Source organism: Culex quinquefasciatus, chromosome 2, assembly GCF_015732765.1.
Source record: "Culex quinquefasciatus strain JHB chromosome 2, VPISU_Cqui_1.0_pri_paternal, whole genome shotgun sequence".
NCBI lineage: Eukaryota > Metazoa > Arthropoda > Insecta > Diptera > Culicidae > Culex > Culex quinquefasciatus.
The window spans coordinates 138996018-139011445 of NC_051862.1; the positions used below are offsets into that span (position 1 = coordinate 138996018).

The 15428-nt window shown below is 37.5% G+C and overlaps 2 protein-coding genes across 2 annotated transcripts in view; one reads left to right on the forward strand and one right to left on the reverse strand.

Moving 5' to 3' along the window:
- LOC6053559 (short-chain dehydrogenase/reductase family 16C member 6) overlaps nt 1-15428 on the reverse strand; it is a 36719-nt gene that overhangs the window by 4533 nt on the left and 16758 nt on the right. Inside the window, exon 2 of the mRNA XM_038253337.1 lies at nt 7331-7448. Coding sequence (XP_038109265.1) covers nt 7331-7448 — 118 coding nt within the window. The remainder of the gene's footprint in view (nt 1-7330; nt 7449-15428) is intronic.
- On the forward strand, nt 1732-3411 carry LOC6053558. The gene is made up of 3 exons (XM_001869580.2): nt 1732-2723; nt 2883-3078; nt 3135-3411. Exons 1-3 carry the CDS (start codon nt 1918-1920, stop codon nt 3381-3383), a joined length of 1251 nt encoding a protein of 416 aa, XP_001869615.2. The 5' UTR covers nt 1732-1917; the 3' UTR covers nt 3384-3411.

The window sequence follows — 15428 nt, forward strand, 5'->3', positions numbered from 1 at the left end:
TCAAGCTTGCAACACAATCAACAAGAACATCGAAGCCAAATGCTTCAATTGCGGTGGCGACCATTCGACCAAGAATCGGAGCTGCCCAAAACGAGCTGAGTTTGTGAAAATTCGACAGCAAGCGACGACGAGCCACCAACCAAATCGCCGCAAAACACCACCAGCTTTCATGGACGTGGATTTTCCTGCTTTGGCGTCATCAGGAGCGGGATCTGCTCGAGTGGTTCCAAATCTGCAGCCATTGCCGTTGAATCAGCGGCAAAAAGTTGCAGAGAATATAACACCTTAGCAACCAGCAGTCCGATCAACAATGTCAAAAAGAGTAAGCTGTTGGCAATTTTCATAGCCTTTCAACAATATTTGCATGAAAACCCACCGTTTTCTTCAAGAAGTATCTCAAACTGTAAAAAATTAACTGAACTTAAAAAAATTGTTTGGTCATTACCAATTTAAAATTTTATTTTGCATCTAAAAATGCTTGTAAAAATGGTTTTTAAATTTTGTTTGACAGTATTTTAGATTCTTTCCAAAAACCCTAATTTCTTCAAAAAATCACAACTCCGGTACCAGATTTTGTACCATCCATCAAGCACAAAAGAGTCCCCTAAAACATATCAACAAATTTCGAAAATAGATTGACACCAACTGTTGTCAAACAAACGGGGTCACTTTTTAGTTTGGCAACCATTTTACACGGAGTTCACACACACTACCGTGTAAAATTGACAGTTCGTCACTTTTTAGTTTGACTTTGACCAACCAACGGGGTACAAACTAAAAAAGTCTCAGACGAAAAGTGACCAATCACCGGGGTTTGAGTTTATTGGAATACAACTTTTAGTAAGGCCGTTGCAATTTTTTTCAAAATTTATGTCACCCCCCTTCAAATTCGGTGTTCCGAAATATCAGGGGGAAACATTTTTTTTTCAAAAAAAACTTCGAAATTTTATTGGAAGTAGATGTCTAATCAATTGAAAACTATTTGAATTGCTTTTTCCAACGTTTTAAATCATATTTAGCATGGGATCGATCAAAAATATTTTGTTTTTTTTTGTGAAATTTCGTTGTACAGTACAGCAAAAAAAACTTTTCCACGAAAACAAAAATTACGCCAAAGCTTAGATATTTTGAAAACTAATGATTGTAAAACAACTGGGGTAATTTACAACTTTGCCCAAGACACCAAATCTATCAGAAAATTACATATTTTTGAATATTCACCTGCCCAGTTTGTATGACCAGCTTATTTGTTTAATAATTTAACTTTTGAGCTAAACAAAAATCACCATTAATTTTCTCTGAGATTCCAAAAATAAAGAAATGATTCGATAGAAACCAGTGAAATGCCGACCAAACCAGTCAACAAAATTTCCATAATCAATGACTCAACCTAGAAAGATACGCACTGCTCACTGCTGTCTAGTCTGGATTGCACAACTATACGGCCAACATCGGTCACCTGTCCTTTATCTTTTACATCGGACGCCCTGGCATACCAGCGATGCTCCGATTGTAACTTTGGATGCTCAACCGGTTCGTGAACTCTATGGTCTTGATTTACTTGATGTTTCAATCTGAATATCGGAAAGGTGAATGTCACACAATTTCTAGCAAGTTACAGTGACTAACGATTTGGGAACATGTTTAAACTTTAACAACTTACTGGTGTCAATACCAAGCTCAGGGTGAAAAGCTGCGGTCGAAAAACTTTCCCCTTGTTTCTCCGTCTTGTGGCGTAGGTCGGCCCAATTATGCAACAATTAAGTGGCTCTTAATTATTCAGCCGACAAAGTTGAGCTCTGTTTTTCGACTTTGGCCGCCGTTGATGAGCAGCAGCAGCAGCAGCACAGTTCGCAGGTTGATCTTCATCGGTTACGACATCACTGGTTCGGCGTTTCTTAGTCGTAGCGATTAAACATGGCTTCTGCAATTCGCAACTACTTTGGAGGATTTACTGCAAGGGTGCGCTTTCGTTACAGAAGATTCATGCACTTTTCCACCGAAACGGATTGTTTTGCCCACCTAAGATGCCTGTGTTGCTTCTTCGCTATGGACGGGCAACGAAGTCTGCGTTGGATTTTGGTTCTGGCGATCCTCACCGTTCCGATGGCCTTCTTCGCCTACCAAATTGCCGTTGGTGACGCGTTGATCAGTATCAGCTACTACGTGATCTCGTTGGTGTTCAACGTGATAACCCTGCTCAAGATGACCCTGATCAGGTTGTCCTTCGACAAGACCCGAACCCTGATGGACTACTTCAACGAGCACGTTTTTCACCGGGATGATCCGTGGTGTCATCGACTTCGTCGCCGAACCTACTTCACCACGTGGAAGATCTTCGGAGCAATGCTAACATACGTGCTTCTAACCGCTCTGTTCTACCTCAGTACGACCCGTCCTTCGAGCCATTACATCGGTCTGGATCGAACAGAGGTGACCTGGATTCACGTGCTGCTCGTCCAAATCGTGGCCGGTTGCACGCTACTGCACCTGGTCATCTATTCGGTGGGCATTTTGCTGATTTCGTTTTTGATGCACTGGTTCCAAACCGAGCTGGAGATTATGGCCAACGCGTTCGAGAAGGTCTTCCACGGCGAGTGTCCCCGGAAGGTGCTGGGGAGGAATGTGCTTAGGAGGGCTCGGTTGCAACGTGAGGAGGTTCGCTGGACTGGGATTGAGCGCCGGTTGGTGTACTGCATCAGTCGGCACGGGGAGTTTGTGGAGTAAGTTTGTTGGGGAATAGTTTAAAAATGTGTGGTCATAAAATAGGAAAAAAATCATATTTTTTGGATGGTTTGGATTTGGTTCTATTTCTATCCACTTTGCTAAATCTAGAAATGGCTTCGTTTTGGTCAACTCTACTTCCAAATCAATCTCGGCAGATTAAACAAACTTCTCCGCGGCATTGCGCAGCCCATCTTCTTCTCGCTTGGCTTCTACATCGTGACCACCATCTCAACGCTGATCTTCGTGACCATCATCGACGGTATCTTCAACTTGCTCGCCATCGTCCACGTGGCCGCCGTGATCGCCGAGTTCTACTACTACGCCCATCTCGTTGATGAGCTGGAGGACAAGGTACATAATTCTACTTTAGCAGGATTGAGAACCTTTTTAAATTCCTTCGCTTCCAGCGCCACATGATCGCCAGGGCCATCTACGAGCAGAACTGGCCAGAACAGATGGTCTACTCGAACCGGGTGGCCAAGCACTACAAAAGCGTCCGGACGATGATCGTGACGGTGATCATGTTCGCGCAGCGCCCCTTCCCCATCTCCTGCGGTGGGATGTACAAGATGACGGTTCCCGTGTTTACCACCATGATCGAGACAATCTACTTTGCGGTGACGTTCCTTATCCGGACCGTCAAAATTCAACGTTAAATTGCTGTTGTCAGAACAAATATTAAGATACTTGGGTAATTCTCTGTAGAATCTCAAAACTTTTTAGTTTTCTGAGTTGTCGTGCTATCAAGTCACAAGTCGCTTTTGACGTTCCGCTTTTCAATGTTTGACCTTGAATAAACATAAAATTGAACACGCAATGTAAGCAACTACAAAACGTTTTGTTAGACTAACCATTCTGTGCATTGTCCTAAAATTTGGTCAAATTTTGTCAAATTTGGTGTCCGGAGTCCCGAGTTATAATTATAAATCGACGCCGTCGTGCTAACTGGTCGTCGCTTTTTGGCGTTCCGAGAAAAACGCGTTTTAATGTTTGACTTTGAATACATAAAAACGAGAGCACGCAATGTAAACAATAACAAACACGTTTTGTGTGGTCGATCGTTCTGTGCATCGCCCTGAAGTTTGGTTGAATTTGGTTGCTGGAGTCTCGAGTTACAATTGGGTCCTAAAATTAAGCTTATATTTGTGATATTATTGTTCCTATAGTGATTAAGCTTATTTTTTTTAGTACAATGACCCTTTGAACAAACGCAAAGGATTTAAAATGGATTTTTAATTCAATTTTTAAAAATTAACTTGACGGTCCTTCTTGACAGAAACGGTCCTACTTGACAGCTCGTTCCAAGGGGACCATAGTTGATCCATCGAAAAAATGTTGTCTTGTCAATATTTTTTTTGCCTTAAAATTAAAAAAAGTGATCAGAAATGGTTTTTAATCGTGTTTTTTACCATTGTACATAAAAATTGACATAGGGCTTTAGTACCCAATTACAAATGTTTACAGTAGTCGAGCTCGTTCCTCTGCCGTTTTACGACGATATGATGTATACGCCATTGAGGTGATTTTGCTGTAGACACGATTTTCTGTTTTTGTTCATTTTTTTAATTTAAAATGACTAATTTGAGGTCTGCTCTGTAGAAACTGTTAAAAAGTACAATAAAAATGCGGCCCCTAAAAAATTTCGTGTTTTTTCCTATTATCTACGATTTTAAACCACAAACATCATTTGGCCGAAAAAATAGCAATAAAAAATCACTACTTTTCCTGCCCAATGATGTATTGCTCGATCAAAGCCAGGGCCCCGGCGATGGCCTGATATGAGCTACCGAACAACATTGGCAACATGGCGTCGTTTGTTTACAAACATGGGATTGTTTGCGGACGAACCGAAAAAAAAATCTTTTTTGTAAAAAAAAACTATAACCATTGTGCAATAACATTAAGTCTTACAAAACAGACAAAATTTCGTTTAATTCTAGACCAGAATTTGTTTTATTATTATTTTTCAATTCAACCTCTTTTATCGAGGTTCTGATCAAGAAAGCATATCAAATCATCGTTCCTTTAGTGTATCTTTAATTTTCACATCTATTCGCTGTAGATTCGTGTTTACATTTTGAAATTTAGCATAAATTAAAATAAGTTGCAAAATTCCCAACATCAGCCATGTGCAACAATTTCCACATCACCCGTGCGGGAAACCGATAATGGGGTAATTCATGCGTTCCAAACTGTCAAAATTCCAAAACGTCATTGCCAATCTTCGGTTCGCTGCTTTTGTTCGTGTTTGAAGTTTCGGGCCGAGACTCTGATCAAAGCGATCAAAGCTGGCTTTATTTTTTGTGCCAGATATTTTGATAGCTGAGTGGATCCCGTAATGCATTGTCCCCGTGGATACTTTAAGGGGGGGGGGGGGAGGTATTTTAGCGATTGTCTATGCTCCATAAACACATTTTTGCATGAACAATTGTCAGCAAGGAGGTGGGTGGGTCTAGAATTTTCAAAAAAGTGTCTACGTGGATGTGGATAAGGTGTCATCCATTAAGTACGTCACATTAAAATCAGCCAAAATTTACTCCACCCCCCTTTGTCACGATTTCCCTATGCTTTTAACACGCAAGGTCACGCTTTCTCAGAACCCCCCTCTTCCCTCAGAACGCGACGTACTTTATGGATGATGCCTTATGGACGTCCCTTTAAGAATTAAATCGAAATAATGTAATAAAATATGGCCCAGTCTTAATTTGGTCCCAAAACCTCTTATCAACATTCAAACAGTATTGAATTTGACTTCTATCAATTCTCAATGTATACATTAGGGTGTTTCATCCAAAACCAAAAGTTCTCAGAATCAGGCAAACCGAGGTTCCCCTAGTAGAGGATACCCATAGGGACTCTCATGCCAAATATCAGCCCATTTGGTTGAGAATTGGCCTGTCCCCAGCGGTTTAAAGTTTACATGGAAATTACTATGGGATTTTTGTGCTTTTCGTTCAATCGTTCCTACAGGTCTGGGGACAACATGGATTCACTCGGAATAAAGACAGGTGTGTATGGGATGGTCCAATGAACACATTCCAGAAGGAATTAGGCTTGTCCATTCTGTCCCCAAGGTGCGCATTGGATCGACGTCCGGTGTCTCCAAAACCAACGATTCATCCTTCAAAAGCATCACATTTCCTTAGTATGCTATGACGGCTAGCTGAAAACCACGACGCCCCATATGAGACGGTGAACACATGGAGAGGCATCGATTGCATTATCAACACAAAATCATCATTTTACGTTATTTAGAATAGTTGAAATTCTTCCAGGAACATCAATAATTATAATTTTATTACTTTAAAGAATGTTTCTGATCCAAAACTCGAGTAGATGCTCTGCCACGTGTTCATCGTCTGACATGGGGCGTCGTAATTTTCTCCTAGCCGTCATAGCATACTAAGGAAATGTGATGCTTTTGAAGGATGAATCGTTGGTTTTGGAGACACCGGACGTCGATCCAATGCGCACCTTGGGGACAGAATGGACAAGCCTAATTCCTTCTGGAATGTGTTCATTGGACCATCCCATACACACCTGTCTTTATTCCGAGTGAATCCATGTTGTCCCCAGACCTGTAGGAACGATTGAACGAAAAGCACAAAAATCCCATAGTAATTTCCATGTAAACTTTAAACCGCTGGGGACAGGCCAATTCTCAACCAAATGGGCTGATATTTGGCATGAGAGTCCCTATGGGTATCCTCTACTAGGGGAACCTCGGTTTGCCTGATTCTGAGAACTTTTTTGTTTGGCTGAAACACCCTAGTATACATACATCATGATGAGTAAAATTGGCGTATACATCATTGTTTGTTTGCTTAATAAAATGGGCCCCAGAGCAGTTTTTTGAAAAATTCTTTCGTCAGGAGATAGCTTTTAAGATTCTTTATCAGACTGTATATTAAAATTGAAAATGTCCAAAATGGCGTATACATCATATCGCCGTAAAACGGCAGTCCTGTGTCAAACGCGTTCTGACCTGAGATTCTTTTGGTCAGTGTCGCACTTACATCAATTGTCAGGCTGTGTCAAGATAGCACGACAAGATTGAAACATCTTTGATATGAGAAGCAACAACAATGCACTGAGTTTTTTTTCGGTTTTTATTGAATAACTCAGGATTGAAATCGAATTTTGGGGAACTGTGAAGGACAAAAGGTGAGGCACAAAATGGCGTTCTTAACTCAATTTGGTCCAAAATGCACGTACGACAAGTTAGCACGACAGCGACGAAATGTTTACGGTAGACGGGCATGTACGTGTGTCGCGTTCTGGCCTGAATTCCCTATGGTCAGTTGTCACACGTGTAGAAATTTTGAGAGTTTGTCAAGAATGAAACTGCTTTCATATGAAGATTGACAGCAATGCATGGAGTTTTTTTTATTCGGTTTTCAATAAATATCTCAGGGTTGAAATCGAATTTTGAGGATCTGTGGAGGTCAAAAGGTGAGACAATGAGAGCTGCACAAAATGGTGTTTTTGACTCAATTTGGGCCGAAATGCACGTGCGACAAAATAGCACTACAACGACGAAATGCAAATTTCCCCTCAAATAAAGCGTTCAATGTCCAGCACTACTCCCCCCCCTTTTACTCACCATCCTTGTTGATGTCCCAGATGACGACCCGGGACCGGAGCCGGGCAAAGTTGAGTGCTAGGTGACGTCCAACGCCGCCACCTCCACCGGTAATTAGCACCACCTGGCCGGAGACGTCCTGCGAGAGAGGGAAGAAACAAACAGAGACAGCAATTACACAAAACGTCCATTTCGCTCGGAAAGAAGCCATCAATTGTTTCAAGAATAAACTAAGGAAAGATGGATTGGGAATAAGTTTCAAGCAGAAACTAAAAGTCACACGCAGCGTTCCTAGAAAAATGGTCACCAACTAATGGATTGGAGCTTTGGCATTCACAATCAAACGTGCTTTTATGTTAGATAAATTAGTTTTGTCACCTAAAAAGAAGGAAGAAGTGCGTGTGGTTTGTGGCAAGTTTTGACACCTACAGATTAGTTTGAGTGTCACGAGCAATTTGTTTTATAAACTTGGATGCTAAATGTTTAGTAAATATATGTTTGGTGCTAAATAGATAATTTTAAAACACTTATCGTCTAATGTTCAGTCCTAAGATGACCTTACAAATAAATTAAACTAAATTAGCAGCAAAAAAGTATTACTTATAAAAAGGAACAAAAGATTGTTTTGAAATCCTAACAATGTTGTATAGCATACCATACAAATAGATCCAGTCTACCAGCATATCCACTTAACACTTACTAGCAGAAACCAATTCAGATTGGTCTGATTTGCCAAACCAAAAATAATTTGAAAGCTCTTTCAAAATTATTGTTTATTTGCTTTCCATTCCTATACCCGCTGACTGGCAACGAAATAATGGGAAAGTATAATTTGTATTAGACTTAGAATATGCTGATACAGCTTATCTACGATTTTTTAGAACATTTTTGGCATAAACTTTGGAAAGTATTGTTTTCAGCCTTAGCATTCAACATTATGTTACTAAATTGTATTTGAGGGGGACATAGTGCAAAAAGCCGAAAAAAATCGTTTAAAAAGTATTATATTTGTTCAGTTTATTATAATTCAAAGCTACCTGTTCGGATGTGATTACCCCTGCAAAAAAGCCTGTTTAAGTAAACTTTCTAATTTTCAAAAACAATCTACTGGACCCGAAACTGGGTCTAATGGAATAAATCCGGACAAAATTTGTTCAGCTAATGCCGAGAAAATGAAGTTATCATCTACAAGCACAAATATTTTTTTTAACATTGAGAGATATAGGCCGAGCCACTGACTAATATAAATTTAATTCTAAAAAATTATAAATATTCTTGTTCAATGATGAAATAAAATGAGTTTTTCATAGATTTTATGTGTACAAAAAGAAACAAATGCTTTTCCAAGAATTTCACTTTTTGAGTTAAAATATTGTGCTTAAAGTGAGTATTTTATAAGAATACCATGTACCAGGTTTACATTAGTAGTACGGAATGGCATGGAAACATTCTGACTTCAGTAGTGAAGTGTTTAAAGTATCTCAAGAAGTAATTTTTTAATTATATTTTGAAGTTAGTTTACTATAGTAATGGAAAAAATCATAAATAGGATTATTTCAATACTTTCAAAGTGTCATATTTTTCACAATGAAAATTAGTTCAAAACGGGAAAACGGACTGCATCATCGGATTATTTGGAAAATTTCACACTAAGAACAGTTTATATTAATTTTAAATTAAATGTTTTAAGTGTTTTTGAAACAGAATTTAATAATATATCCTGCAATTTATATATATTTGGCTTTTTATGTAGAACAACTTTTATAGTCAACTTAAAAATTGTTCGATTAAAGCAGCAAAATTAGTGTTTGTGGCAGCAAGTTATGGCACTTTTATGAAAAAAAAAAATCAATTTCTTATGAATTTTGATCAAGTTTAAAACGTTTTAGGCCGATGCAAATTTTTTTAAAAGTTTTTGTCCCTGGGCTCTGGCCGGAGTCGAGGGGGCAAAAATTAAAAAATATAAATATTGAATAACATGCACAGGGTAATTCATTTTAAATAGATTTTAACTAATTGCACTTAAATTTTCATAAAAATATTGAAGTTTTTGAAAATATTTTTTTGCCCCTGATTTTTCGAGCCAACATTGAAGGGGGAAAGGGACAAAAACTTTAAATAAAATTTGTACCAGCCTTACTTACTTAATCTCAAATTAAACTAATAATTAATTAATAAAAAATCAAATGAAACATCCAAAGTATCCTTACTCAATCAATGTTCAATTTGACGTTATCATTTCAATTTGCAACCTTTCCGGCTGAATTTTGTATGAAACACATTAATTACACTGACTTACAAAAATTGACAAAACTTACTGCGCAGGCTCAACTCGAGGGGAAGCATGAAGTTTAGGGTCCCCAGGAACACGAGCACATTGAATTTTTCAAAAATGTTTAGGCAGAGCCGAATGGTTTTTCTCCAAAGTTTGTATGGAGAATTAGGGCGGTTCGTCGCAGTTGCATACAAGCAAAAAATTGCATGCAATATGTGGGAGTAGTGAATACACTCAACCCCCGGTGGTTGGTCACTTTTTCGTTTGACACTTTTTTAGTTTGTACCCCGTTGGTTGGTCAAAGCCAAACTAAACAGTGACGAACTGTCACTTTTTACACGGCGTTCACGCACACTATCTAAACAAACATTAGATAGTGTGTGTGAACTCCGTGTAAAAGGGGTGTATTTGAAAAATAAATTGAAGTTCTATCCATGTCACCCTGGTTTACGGTATAAATATTGTGTTTAATTGTCCTCTTCAATAATTTCAATTCAGCTGAAGACCAATGTCATGCAGAACATTGAAACCTTTCCAAGATATAGAATGTTAAAAAATACATAACATTTTTGTATGATAACAAAATTGTACGAAGACTTGAATGGACATAAGACAAACTAGTTATGCCTCTACCAAGTTTTAGCTAAATACATTAAAATACAATATATTTTCCAACAACATGTATGACGTGTCACAAGTGTGCACGATAAATTGGTCTATGTCACAAGTGTGTATTGCGATATCCGGGAAACGGAAGCGAGTTCCCAAAATCGGGTTAAAGCATCTTGAAGTGTTTGTTAAGTATAGCAAAACGTCCTCATTAACTCATTTTCGACCAAAATGGTCTACGTTACAAGATTTCATACAACCTATGCCAAATATGGCATAATATTGGTGACATGAATTCGATCACTTTTTCGCACGTGCCCAAGTTCCAACTCAATTACGAATCGATCGGACTCACAGCGTGACAACTGACCGTATCACCACCATGAAGGCATCGAAACGAATGGCCCAAAATTCCATTCATTGGTGACGCTGATTGTGGAGGGTTCCCCTTAGGAATTCCACTCTCGTGATCAAAAGATTTGTTTATCACTGACACTATAATGGCCCGAAAAGCCGACCAATCCCACTGCACGGAGAAAAAAGAGTTCCCAAAATCGTGAACAAGCGTTCATGAAAATGGGAACCACGAACAAAGTGTTCAAATCCCATGGTACGATTTCCAAAAACGTACCATAGGATTTGAACACTTGGTTCGTGGTTCCCATTTCCATGAATGCTTGTTCACGATTTTGGGAACTCTTTTTTCTCCGTGTGGGACTCTCCATGGTCGTCGCCTCTTGGTAGAGTGGTGTTCATGAACAAAATGCAAAATTTCATTGTTGCCAGGCAATTTATGTTTCCATTCACAAATTAACATTTTCAAACACTCGATTGTACTCGACGAGGGGCTCACATGCTAGGCTTACGGGGCAACCACACCGGCCGTCGTCTCGACATGTAAATTTTCAATTAGTTTCGTTCACTTATTCACACCTTCGGCATAAACGGCTTGAACAACGCCCCAAAATTGCGTTAACTTTTGCGCTGTGCTGTGATAAAAGATGCACGGAAAGATTCAAATACCTTTTTTTAAATAATTGATGTAATTGTTTTTTTTGTAAACATTATTTGTCATGAAGTTTTTAAACTTATTTTTGAAAAATCTAAAATACTGTGTTGTTTTTTCAATACTTCATAATTAGGACATTCAGTTCATGTTTGAAATGAGTAAATTTAACAAGTCACTTAAATGAGATGTACATATTTGCTTGGCACAGATTTCTAATCTCATCACGTAGAGCATGTGTGATTACCAACGTTTGTTCAGCCTCTCATCATCACCGACTTAAGCTAACATATCGGCTAGAATCAATATTGATAAGTTTCAAAGGCTGAAAAACTTATCGGTTTAATTTTTTCTCGATGTTGAAGATTTGATATTTCTATATTTAGAACATTTTTTTTTAAATTTAGGTGATCAGTTAAACAATATCAAATATTGACTAATGGAAAATATCCCAATTAAATTCTTCTAGTAGTTGTTTTGGAAGATTAAGTGTCACCGTTCCAATTAGTCGCAGTGTTTATGCAAAGTGTTGCTATCCGCAATTAGCAAAGGTCTCAGTCTCCAAGCTCAGACAAGCGCCTGTGCGACGATTAATGGTGGCTTAGTGTCACTTGACACCAGATCCTCAAATTATGATGTTGACATCCGTTTGATCGAGGGTTGAGTTCACATGCAAATAGAAGAACTCAGTACCATTGGTGGAAAACGACAATTACTCGAGTCATTTGCATATTTAGCATAACTTTAGTCTGAGAAAACGGTTCAACTAAATTGAGGTAACTTCATTTTTTATTTTGATGGATTTGCATAAACTTGGGGTACGTGTCGGGTGAAATTACTAAAATAATACAGAGCGAGCAGCCGCTGATTGATGTTTGATCAATTATAATCAACTAACCTAATCAGGGTAGACTTAATTTGTGTCTAGACGGCTATCGATATCTTTGAGTAATTGACAACGGTTTCACACATCAACTTTTCTCTATTTTGTTAAAAACAATTTTCTTTTATTTTGTCCATAAATTTTCAGTTAGGACAAGCTAATTTGCATTAGAGCAATTCCAGCTCAAATCAGGAATTTGTCTGGTACTTTTGTACCCGACCCTCTCCGATTTCTATGAAACTTTGTAGACATGTATATGGAGTCAATTGTACTCGAAAATGACATTTGAGAAGGGCGTAAGTTATTAAGATGTGTTTGCATTCTGTAATTTAAAAATGACTGTATCTCGAAGGCGTTGCATCGTACCAAAAAGTGGTCAAAGACAAACTTGTTTTTGAGGAAATAACCTAAAATTTTACGAAAAGGCTCACGAAAAATGCAGGATGGTATGTCTCTCCTAAAAAATCATTTACTAAAACTGTTTTTTTGAAAGGTGATCTAAACGTCAATATTTTCAAAAATCGATAATGGAAATCGATTCTTCAGACAATTTCACAAAAAAGTCTCCATATTGACCATTGTCTTAAGTCTAATCCTTGCGATGTTACAGCGGTTTTAAAAATAAAAATGTTGAAAAAACAGCTTTTTTGGTGGTTTTTGGCATTTTCTATATGACAGACTTGATTTTTCAGTCTCGAAAATATTTTTACCGGAAAGCTCGTCCAATTTCCCATCAGATTGCCTTTGACAGCTTTTCAATTGGATGCATGGGCTTACAGATATATGCTTAATTACATTGCTCATAACTGAAAACAGAATATTTTTTTCAGTGTGGTAGAAATCTGGATAGTAAATCATCTTACGTAAATATTAAATCGAGTCAAATTAGCTAAATTAAAAAAAAGGTTGGAAAACTACTTGCTTTCTTATGTCTTTCTGAAGTGACGAAACGGACTTCTTATCAAACGAAGTAAGAGTTCTGACAAAATCTTCATTTTGTAACTATTGACTAAACTACTATTCCTGAATTGTGAATTTTGATTTCATGTGGAGCTGTTTCTTAGTTACTAAATGTGCAATTTCTAAGTTCAATTGATGAACCAGACAAGATTAAGGTTGATAATAGAAGAATTAATAGTTTAATTTTAATATGGTTTATCTTCTATCAACTCTCCCATCTGTTTACCCAAACCCTATTCGATTTTTGTGAAGCTTTGCAATAAGAGGAAATTTTGAGCACTAATAAATAATGTGAGGACGAAAACATCAAAATATTTAAGCGTGGTAAATTTCCTGAAAAATTGAACATTAAAAAAATTTAATGCGCTCACATTATTAGTTTATGAAAACACATGGTCAAAATTCAAAGCCCTAAATCAAATTCAAACGAGGTTCGTCGCTTGACTGTTGTGCAGTAGGGTGACAATAAAAAAATCGACATCAAAGATACCCTCTGACTCGATTCCTAATGCAAAAATAAGTATCTGTGCCAATTTTGTGCCAAATCGGTTAAGGCTAAGGGGTCGCTTTTCATCGTTGAAGTTTATATGAGGAAAATCACGAAAATGTATGGGAAAAAACATCGTTTCAGTAATTTTCTGCTAGGTGGCGCAGGTCTCGCCCAAAATTGTCCAAGTGTGAGATTCTTGTAGGAAATTTAATTCCCTACAACTTTGTCCAAGGGTGCAAAACGATCCGAGTTGATCCTGATTTTTGGTGATTTTTCCAGAAAAAAAATTTCTTATATACTTCCTATAAACCCCTTGTATACTTTCAAGTATATAAGCCGATTTCTTTTCATCGCATTGCTAATAACTCATCAGGATCAACTCGGATCGTCTTGCACCCTTCTACAAAGCACAGTTACTTGTTTTTGCCTAAAAAATCTCTTGCGATTTTCCGAAATTTTCAATTTTTCTTGTCACCCTATTGTGCAGTCATCCATGCAATGAAGTTACCTTGCACAATGTATGAATTCGATTAAAGACCCCGTAAAATTGTAAAAAATGCATTTTTTGTATTTGATAGTCTTGGCCTTTCAAAAATTTAAGTTTTTGTCACTAACTGTATGAATCCTTTAGTATAAAATCTTTAGAATTTGAAATGGAATTGGAAAAAAATCATGAGAAAAATTTTTCAAAGGATTAGTTTAGTTCAAGTATACATAGCTACATATCTTGCAGGCAAAATCAAATTGATTACAAACTTTTTTCCTTGATCAAAATTTAAGCATTGCTTTGCTTCTAGGAGGCAAACGAAAGCTAAAATGCTCCAATAATAATTTCAAGGCAATTTGAAAAAAAAAAAAAAAAATGTTCCAACTTGCAAATCTTTTCAGCAATTCCATTTGAAAAGAGCCTAAACCGAAAAAAGTTCTCCGATCGGGCTCAAATTTTTTCTGGGGGTTCCTTAGCCGAAAAATTAGACCCGTATTTTTTTGTTTGGTCGATAGGGTGATCTACATCGTGCTAGGGTAGTCCCAAAAATGACAATTTTCGTATTTTTTTTCAAAACTACATTTTTCAAAATAGCATAGCTCCGTGCCGTTTCAACCGATTTTAGCCTGCCTTGGACGTAAATGAAAGGTGATTAGTTTGCCTATAAAGAAAAAATATTTTGAGATCCGAAAAAACAGCCAAACATTTGAAAAAAGTCATATGAAAACTTAAAATGGCGTTTTGACCGTGCCTGAATGTCTGAATGCCTGAAAATATTTTTATCGGATTCCTCGGAAAATTTCACATATTAATTCAAAAACTTGGCGTTGCCAAACTGTACGTTTCCGAGATGTGATTTTCTGAATATAAAAACTGGATTTTTCGACGCGCCACGCTCAAAAAAGGAAAAATGATTTTTTTGTGCAGGCTCTTTTCAAATGAAATTGCTGTATTAACATGTGCGTGTTTGACGCCCCAAAGATTTTAAAATAGTTATTCAAAACAATTCTGACCATCACATACTTTTGCAATCAGCACTATTCGTCGTATGTTAAAATGATAATTGAAGATTCCCAGCGTAACTCTGCCAATAAAGACGTTCTGGAGAATTGCAGCTTGATTAGCCATTGTTGAAGCAATCAACGGTTAAAATTCCACGCACGTTCAGTTCGATGAGAGCGATTCGAGGGAGATTTTGCACCCAGATGGCAGATAAATTTTGAATGGCACACTTTTAGCTTCGGCGTGTCATAACGATCACTTGTAATCTTTTGCTTCCAGGGTGAGGCAATTAATGATTTTTTTTGTGAATGAAATGTGTGAAATATTACAATGAGGAGTTTTGAAATTCTTCAAATCTATAATTTGATGTAAAAGAAGATACGAATGAAAAATGAGCGCTCATCTGT